We start from the raw sequence: 9,577 nt of genomic DNA on the forward strand, positions 1-9,577 counted from the left end.
CGCCACCGCCGATGGCGGCGCGCCACCCCTTTTCGGCCGCGTCGATGGCGCCCGCGTAGTCGCGCCGCCACGCCCTCTCGCGCCCGACCAGCACCCACAGCTCCGAGCGGACCGTGATGAGCGGTACTACGGACCCCTCAATGAAGTCGACGACCTGCCTCTGCAGCGACCCGCGTGGGGGCTCGTACACTCCCCCTGCAGAGTCGGGTTTGGGCGCCGACACGAGCACCTGGTCCACCAGCAGCTTGAGTACGTCGACATCGAGAGCATCCTCGGTTGCTCGGATTCGCATAATTTGCCGAAGGGCTGGCAGTATCTCGTTGATCGCGGGCGGTTTCGTCCGCGCCGCCAGAGTGAGGACGTTGTCCCAGATGCGCCAGTTGTCGTGCGCGATGGATGCTCCCCGCTTGTATGCTGCAAGTGACTGCGTGAGCAGCGTAGCTGGGTCGTTCCTCGCGCCGGCGACTAGGGCTGGGTCGACGTCGGCGTCATCGCCGCCTCCATTCACGGCCGCATCGATGTGAGTTTCACCGCCTGCACCGCTTTCGGAACCCTGCTTCTTCTTCTTCGCCTCGTCGACAGCCTCGCAGTGCATGCTGTACAATGCACTCCCGAGGTTACTCCAAGTTCGGGCATCCTCTCCACCCTCAGCAGCGCCTGCAGAACCGATGGCGCGTCGGAAGGCATCGGCCGCATCGGCAAAGCGAGTGAGGCGCAGGTTGATGTCTCCGAGGCGCGACCACATCTCCGGGCTGAGCCGATTTGCTGTTGTGGCTTTGATGTATGCCTCCCGAGCTGCCTCCCAGTCGCGCTTCTGTAGATAGTGCTCGCCTAGTGACCGCTGTGCACGCGCATACCGCCGCCCCGAAAGCTCCCACGCCCTCTTGTAGTGCGCGGGCTCCTGCTCCATATCTCCAAGGATGCAGTACAGACGGGGCGACTCTGACGGCTGGGGGTCCCGCTCGGGCCCCATGAAGGCCGATGACCGTAGTTCTGACACGTCCACATCCAGATCCTCCAGGCCGGGCCCGGGATTTGCGACAGGGTCAGTGGGCTGGAAGAGCCGCCAGCGCAGGACGGCGCGCCCCTTCTCTTCGCTTCCCGAGCCGCGCCCTGCATCATCCTCCTCGCCCTGCGCGCCGGCCGTTGCGAGGCAGAGAGAGACCTCGGCCCAGAGACGCAGACGCTTGAAGATATCGAGTGCGGCGACCAGGGAACCAACCCCGGTCCATGCAAAGGCTAGCTCGGACTCGAGGTGCCAGCGCGGCGGAGAGGAAAGTGTGTGAATGAACTGGAGTCGGACATGGGCAGGGGCGGATTCAGATGGTTTCGCCTTGGGAAAGAACGAGGTGGGCTTGTTTGGCACGGGTTTCGCCTCGTCCGGCGCCGTGATCTCTATGGCCGGTGCAGCATCTTGCGTTGAACTTTCGTCGGCGCCGTTTTCCTGACTGCCAGTCGTCACTTTGCTGGTGCTTTCGGTTATTGTCGGTGTTTCTGTATCGACTATAACCTGATCCACCACAGCCTGCATTTGTAGTACGCCTCGCTCGACCGTCCTGCTTCGATGTATCTCGATTCTTGACCGTACAAGCAGTGCATGTGTGTAAATCTGCCAGTTCGTCGATGTGTCGGAAACAACTCGCTCAGCAAAAGGCAAGATCTCCTCCGAAGTCAGCGAGTCAGTTGGAGCGAAGGCGTCTTTGATGGTAGCCTCGGCGAGGAGTATGATCTGGTCCAAAGGAGAGAGGTGCGGCTGGTCGTCTGGAGCCATTCCTCGCAGCGCTTCTGGGACTCCAGCTGACGTCTCTCCCTTGGATGAATCTTCTTCAGAGGTCTTGGATTTTGCGTCGGTAAAGTCGACCTGCTCTAGCAGCGTATCGTCGTTGAGCGGAAGCGACTCCGGTGCAGATTGTGCGCCCGGGGCCTTGGCGGTGTCGCCCTCGGCCGCGCTCTTGGCCAGCACGACGAGCTGGCTGGTGCTTTTCTCCTGAAACTTTGTGCGCTTCCCCAGAGCCCCAGAGAGCGCGTACGTGAATCCAGTTGATTCTGAGGCCTCGGCCAGTGCCTGCTTGGCCTTTGCATCAAGTCCTAGCATGATGCACACATTGGACTTTTCGAGAAGGAACTGTGCTTTGTGACGCTGGGTCAAGGTGGAGGTGTCCTGCTCGGCATCGGCCAACGACTTGATGATTTGCTCTTGCAGGCTAGGTACATCGCTCCATTGGGCACCCCTGTTGAAGCCGGACCCTGAACTCAGAGATGGCTGGATGAACAGCTTGTGATGCCAAACAAGTACACGCAGGCGCAGCCACGGCAGGCTAGACAGGCCAGGGTCGCCGTCACCACGATCAGCCGCGTCCTTGAGCTCGGGATCTAGCCCAGAGAGGCGCGTGGCCAGCGTATATCGTGCTAGACAGAATAGCTCGATGTTTGGGATGTAGGGGTAAACCGAGACGCCATCCACGTCCAAGGACTTGAGACAGAGCGCACGGGCACTGGCGTTCTTCCGCTGGGTTTCTGATGCCGAAGAGACAAGTTCAACGTCCTTCTCGAAGAGAACCTCGACAGAGCGCACAGATTCGAGCACCGGGCCGGTAACGTTCAGCTGTAGGAACGCGTTGAAAGCGGCCAACCCTACTGCGGCAATCTGGGCTAGGGTTGGCGAATGAGCACAACTTTCTCCATCTGAGACTGCGGCTTGTGGTGCCGGGGTGTTTTGCGCAGGCGCAATATCTTTGACAAGGTCGCGGATCAGGACGCGAGCAGGCTCCGAGGTCAGTACAGCGATATACTCGCCGGCGGCGATTTGTGCGAAAAGGTCGCCCGCCATGAATGAGTAAGGCGCCTAAGGCGACTTGAGCCGACCTAGCAGTATAACACGAGCGCAGAGGTTTCAAAATAGAAGAGAATAGCAGATTTCTAAAGGCAAGAACACCAGCAATAATGAGGTCAAAAAGGGTGCTTTTGCTTTTGATGACCCAAGATCGCCATGCCTTGCAGCAAGCAGCAGCAGCAGCAGCAGCAGCAGTGACCCCACGGAGCCGCAGGGGAAATTTTTGCGCCAACTTGCCGTGACGTCGCTGGAGGGGTAGCAAGAGGTGAGTGGGGCTGCAGGGTGTGATCTTGTCACGTGTGTCAAGCTCGAGCGCGGCCAATTTCCATGTGCTTCCGCGCTCATCTCTCGTCCTCCCTCCATGTCACGGCATGGCGCAGAGCGGGCAACTGCCTGGCAGCACATCATCCACCCACAGAGCCAACGACAAGCACGGATTCCACACCAGACTACATGTAATTCCGACTCGTTATGCGGGTACTATTTATAATGTTGCTCGGTCTTTCTCCCTGTGAAGTGCTCTCCTGAATCCGGCCCCCTGACATCCCAAGCCACACCAACAACTGCCTTGACTACAGCCTATGCCGCCTCTCATCCCACTTTAGCTCAGGTTTCGCTTGACCAGCGCGTCAAAGTTGGCGTTGGCCGCCGCCGTGAAGTCGTGGTTCCAGTACTGGTGGACGTCGTGGTACGGGATGGCGCTGGTGTTGGAGCTCGGCTGCGACGGCGCCTGCCGGGCCGACGCGAACGCGAGCCGGTTCGTGGCCTGTGGCCGGACGTAGGTCGTGCCGCCGGTGCGGCCCGCGTAGGCAGTGCACCCGCTGCACTTGGCCGTGACCTGCCAGTGCGTGCCGTTCGTCCGCGTGCCCGTCCTGAGGACTTGGTATGACGCGCCCACGTAGCTAGCAGGGGCCGAGTGCTGTCTACAGACGCGAAGCACCCAGGGAACTCGAGGGTCAGCAGACCGGCAGGAGAGGAGCTGTGGTTCTTGTTGTGGCGGCACGGAATCACACTCACGTTGCCCATCGTGACGAGACCACCACGTTTTGCCCGCTCGGGTACACCACCGTCAGCGGGTTGTAGGTCATGGACCCGCCCCAGGCCATGCCGACCCAGCCGATCTCGCGCGGCGCCACGATCTGCACCACGGCGTCGTATGCCTCGTTGGCCCCCGCGCCGCTCGGCACCGCCACTCGGATCTGGATCGTGTTGGTGCCCAGACTGTACCGCCCGACGTACGACGAGAACGTGAAGCCTGTGTCGCGGTCCACCACGGTCGTCGTCTGGCCCGCGACGCCGTCTGCTTCCCTCGTCGGCCATGTTTTGTCAGCTTCATTCCCGCTTTCCGCACCCCGTTTGAGCCGACCACACGAGGTCCAATCCCATATCAGAGCATCTGCACCCACCAATGCCCACCATCGCGGCCGCAGCCGCCCACAGCACACTCGCGGTCCAACGCATTCCGGCGATTCAAAGGGCCTGGAGGAGATGCTGGTTCTTCTAGCGGGTGCGGTGGGAAACAAAGGCCTCGAGAGTCGACCGCGCCGTGTTAGTGACGTCTCGCGAGAACTATTCGGTGGCGATAGCTATCATCTGGTGCCTGATGAGACGGGGCTGGCTTGCTGATATTATCTTTTTTTATCCCGTCACACACAACGCAAACCTCGTGCGTCAAGCCCCGCCAAAAATGGTGTCGATTCCAGGGTGACAGCGATGGCACCGCAACGCATACCGTTTAGATTACAGATCGCTGTCTGTTGTCTCCTCACGTCCAGCAATGTTTCCCCACTCTCCCCTTCCCCAACATAGAATTGCCGTGCCTGCGACGAGAGACAACCCGCTGGCCGAAAAGGAACGGAATAATGGGCGATAGCCACCGTCCAGTACCTTTTGTCCGCATTGCGTTGCTTGGCCCTTCGTGCTTGAGCAGTCAGTGCTGGACAGGTGCTCGGAGTCGTTCTGTTTTGGGTGGTATACAGCATCAGCCCCTATCTCAGGGTAATTAAATTATTGGGGTAGCTCGGAGGCGAGCAGCATCCCAGTTCCAGCCAACCCCCAAAGAAGCACGTATCCTTACATATTTAGCCGCATATTGCTCGTCCCCCTTTCTCGGAGCCTAAATGAGATACTCCAAGCTTGTCACTTACAGGTCAGGCGAGCCCACGTTTTCACGCTATTGTGCGTGTTGCCTTCCATGCTACCACAATCCCGGGCTGGGCATCATCTAAACGGCAGGCGGCTGTCGCCACCGCCACCGGCGCAGTGCGGTCCATGTCCGCCGTTCCCGTCCACACATCAGCCCCACAGAGAATGCAGTCTCTTCCTTGCCAGGGGGAAACCGTGCCTCGCAGGCCACGCGCGCCGTCGCATTCGGAAGAACAGCAAAATCCTACCCTCTGTTGGCCCATCCACAGCTCCTTCGTACAGCTGGAGGGCCGGGTCCGAACATTATGGGAGGCCTAAATATAGCCACATGGCCAGAAGTCGTCTGCTATCATCAGCCTCGAACAAGGTCCCTTTCTTTCCCACGGTGACCTCGGCCGTCGGCTCTCGAGAAGCACACATTCATCACGGCGGTTGTCTTGGCAGAGAAACACTCCTACATTCTCAAAGGTTTGTATGTACATCCTCGAAGTCCCGGATCGGAACATTGCTGCCGACGGCGGAAAACATGCCCGACACCCACCGCTCGTGTACCGGCTAACGAGAGCACTGCTATTATCTGCCACCCCCGGCTTGGCTGCCATTTATCAGCTGGCTCGGTATAAAGATAGAACCAGCGCGATCGCCCATCTTGGGTATGTGTTTCCGAGAATAGTACGTAGAATACTGAAGCTCCCACCCAGGTTACCCTCGACATGATAAACCCTCGGTGGGCGTCCAGCTTTTCTACGATGATATTTGCCCGCAAAGAAGCACTAGCGCCCTTTTGTGCCAAAACTGATCCTATCCGCTTTCTGCACAGACATAGAATTCCTTTATAGAAAAAGAATCAAAACTCTGTCGGCACCTGTATGGTTGTCTGGACGATGGCGACTTGCACTGCGTCGACGTGCTCAAGTAGAGTCAGCTCCCAAACCTCTTCCAAGGTAGCCTTGTGCCTAGTGGCAGCGAAGGAGAAACGCAGACAGTCGAGATCCGCCTCGTCATCGACGTAGGTCCATTCGCTCTGGGGGCTCCGGGGGCGCCTGGGTCCCGGCGGCGGCGCGTCCAGACCATCCCCGCCCGCCGCGACGTCCTTTTGTCCTTACTGGGCGTGGCGACGTAGATGTACCGGGCCGCCGCGCTGTATCCATCCACAGCCGGAGGCAACAGAAGCTCCAGCAGCTGAAACGTCTACGGTCCGTGGTGAGGGGTTGGATGTTCTCGAGCTGCCACCGGCAGCGGTCACGCGGCAGGTCTACCCCCAAACCCTGTCCGGTTGGATTGGTGTTGGTCTGTTCCTGTACGTATTGACAGGATGGCACTTTTTGTCGCCTGGGTAGATAGCATATGTGGGTGGCACAGAGGGCGGGCTGGGCTGGGGAGTTGCGTTTCTGCTGGCAGTGTAAATAACAGCACCAGGCTGGATCCTTCTCTGATAAACCCCTTCCGGCCTTGTGAACAACATACGGATACGTCCAAAGAGATCAAAACAATCGGCGAGAAGTAGAGCAACAATCGGGCATTTCTCATTTTGCACGGGCAAGCCAACGCCCCCCTTGTTCAAGTGGGGCTTCCCGCAGCACAGACCAATCAAACCACCCGCCCGCTGACGCCATGGACCTGAGAAGCAACGCATGCCTCGCTCGAAGCCATACTGCGCGCTGCGGCCGAGACGCCCATCATGGAAGAAGATACGCGCGTCCAGGCCGACGCCCGTATGCGCCACATTCTTTAGCACTGCGAGGCTGCCGCCGCCGCAAATCAGCAGCAGCAGCAGCAACAGGCCTACAACCTCCCCGCCCTCATCCGGTTCACCCACGACTATGCGCTGTCGGACGATTCCAAATGCCTCGTTTTGTCGAGCTTGTTCAATCATCTGGATCTCCCTCTCGCGGGCAACATCACTGATCCGGATGTCGATTTTAGCGACCCGGAAGTGAAAGCGCGCCTTTTCGTTTCAGTGAATGCCTTTGCAGATTACTTGCTGCGGAACTTCTTTATGCCGCGTAAGATATATACCCCCATCTTTTCTCTATCCGCGTCCTCTCCGCCAGGCTATTCTAACAAATTCTCTTTTTGCTACACAGTTAAGGCCGCTACGAATAAGACTCCCCAGCTGTCTCCCATCACGCATTCCGCCGTCCAACGGGCCCAGGGCTCTTCTTTGCCCCAATCCTTGGCTGGCACGCCAGAACGTCTCTCGGCTCTCCGCGGCACTTGCCTCGTGCGCGATCGCCACCGCTGCGTTATCTCACGCAAATTCGATGTTACCGAAGCCCTTAGGCGCCGAAAAGCCGCACCAAAGGATGCCAGGGACGACGACGGCAGTATAATCGAGCCCCGCGACGTAACGACTTTGGAGGTTGCCCACATCCTTCCGCATTCGTTAACAAAAGCTCCAGACTCCCTGCTGGTACGTGGAGGGAATTTTTTTGTCTCCTTCCCCAGTCTCCATATGAGGTTTTGCGGGCTGACCTTCATAACATGGCAGAGTCCAGCGAGAAAGGCTGCATTGGACATTTTGAACATGTTTGACATGGGAATTGTCCACCTAATTGAAGGCGCAGAAATTGATCGGCCATTTAACGCTATCACTTTATCAACTGAGCACCATCCTAGTTTTGGCTCCTTTCAACTCTTTTTTGAGCTTGTTTTCGACCAACCCCCAAATACCTATCGCATCGATGCATTTGACGATTTTGTTGGCAAATATTTGGGTTTGCAAAACCGGAATATGGATCCCCCCTCACCTCGTTTACTTGCTATCCATCGCGCCATTGGGCATATCCTGCACCTTTCAGGAGCGGGTGATTATATCGATCGGGTTCTTTTCGACGCCGAGGAACACGGAGTGCGGTCCGACGGATCGACCCCGCTCGGGCTCCTCCTTGCGTCAAAATTAACCTCAGCTGCGCCTCCTCCTATTTGGATTTAACAGGTTAGAACATGCTTTTTACTCTTTTGTTTTTGTTTTTATCTTTTTTCTTGTTCCCATTCTTGCTTTTCTCCCTGTTTTTGTTCCTGTTTTTATTCCCGTTTTTATTCCCGTTTTTATTCCTGTCTTTACTCCTGTTGTTATACCTATTTTTATATCGTGAACATCTGTCTTATGATGCTCTCCAGGTCTTCTCGCCCTGGGTCACCTGTGAGCGCGCTCCCTTAGCTCCCTCTGTTTAGCTCCACCTTACGAGGCAACCGCTCAGGCGATCGAGGAATCCACCCGCAAGGTGACATGGCCGCCAGATACCAAAGCAAAAAATTCCAGCCAATCCTCCACATTATCAGGTCATTGCCTTCAGAAGAGCTCAAATATCAAGCTACGAGGCTGGAGATGTCAAGACCTGGACGGGAGTGACAGTGGTGGATACATCCCATCCACGGGGTATATCTCCCACAACCTGGAAAAGGACCGCAACGGGCGGCGGCGACGGAGGGGGAGGTGTAGTTATGGGTATGGTGGCTCAAATAACCCAGGTCACCGGACCCGGATCCGGTCCTGGCGGACCTTCCGTGCGCTGGGTGGTAACAACCCATTGCGAACCCCGTCCGACCGAATTCCATCAGAGCCATCCATTTAGAAACCCAGTGCCAGACAATGCACCACCTTGGACTGCTGGATTTTTACCAACGCCACCAGGCAGCCGTGCAGGGTCGCCTGACTGGGCCTTACCCGCCTCTCGTCCAAGACAGCGCAAGGAGCTGCCAAGGCGCAGTAGGCGACCAGCACACTTTCTGTCTCGCAGCAGGAAGGATGCGGTGAGGGCGAAAGATACTGGGGGACTCACGAAAAATAGCAATGCACCGACGCTCCTGTGTACCACCTAGTCGGATAGATTGCATGCTGTCTGCTCGACACTCAGGCGCAGCCGCGGCTGCACCTAATGGGTCAGGTCTTGGCGCGATGACCCATCTTCCGTCGCGTCTCTCAGACTGACATGCACTCGCCGCTCAGCTGCCCAGCAGCCAAGTCTCACCTGCATTCCGGATTCGCTCCTTCATTCTAGATTCTCACCTGCATTTCTGGATAATGCCGAGTACCGAGCGCTAGAAGGCGTGGAATTCTACGCCATGGAGGAGCGGTGTTGTCTACCTACATTTGGGTGCCTTAATTCTGCCGCCGCCGAGAACAAATCCATAATGCGAAAAAGGTCTAGACCAGCAAAGGCTGCTTGTCTATGCATGCCCAAGCAGCACAACCGCCTCTTGGGGTCTTTGTCGGCAGGGATTTCTTCCCATCCTGGATCTTTCTGGACCAGTTTTCGTTTCCCGCGTGGGAGGATTCTCAAGCGTCAATCAGGCCGCCACAGGGCGCATCAGGCAAGTCATCAAACCCGGGCAACGCCGATAGATGGCACGATCCGGAGAACGTGTCGGCAGCGCCTCCGACTACTATCGTCTTAGGGTACATGCAAAAAGCGGCTTCGCAACTCCAAACCGGGCAATTCTCAAGCCAAGACCATGCCTCCAATTAATGCGCCACAGCCCACTAGAGTAATTCCTGTGTGGGAGCGTAAGCGCCCAGCAGGCTACTTCACAGCCAGCTTATACACGCTTCTAATTTCTCAAACCGCTCGCTGCTATTTCTTTTCCTTTTTTTTC

At 57.4% G+C, this 9,577-nt stretch overlaps 2 protein-coding genes across 2 annotated transcripts in view; one reads left to right on the forward strand and one right to left on the reverse strand.

The window, feature by feature from the left end:
- Positions 1-2,830, reverse strand: part of GGTG_13738 (TPR repeat-containing protein) — a gene marked incomplete at both ends in the record, with an annotated part of 3,233 nt that extends 403 nt beyond the window's left edge. Inside the window, one exon of the mRNA XM_009231656.1 lies at positions 7-2,830. Coding sequence (XP_009229920.1) covers positions 7-2,830 — 2,824 coding nt within the window. The remainder of the gene's footprint in view (positions 1-6) is intronic.
- A 378-nt stretch (positions 2,831-3,208) lies between these two features.
- GGTG_13739 (hypothetical protein) lies at positions 3,209-7,503 on the forward strand (the record flags this gene model as incomplete). The annotated part of the gene is made up of 5 exons (XM_009231657.1): positions 3,209-5,631; positions 5,992-6,181; positions 6,714-6,984; positions 7,066-7,391; positions 7,477-7,503. Exons 1-5 carry the CDS (start codon positions 5,453-5,455, stop codon positions 7,501-7,503), a joined length of 993 nt encoding a protein of 330 aa, XP_009229921.1. The 5' UTR covers positions 3,209-5,452.
- Between the last annotated feature and the right edge of the window lie 2,074 nt (positions 7,504-9,577).

Source organism: Gaeumannomyces tritici (assembly GCF_000145635.1).
Source record: "Gaeumannomyces tritici R3-111a-1 unplaced genomic scaffold supercont2.43, whole genome shotgun sequence".
Lineage (NCBI taxonomy): Eukaryota > Fungi > Ascomycota > Sordariomycetes > Magnaporthales > Magnaporthaceae > Gaeumannomyces > Gaeumannomyces tritici.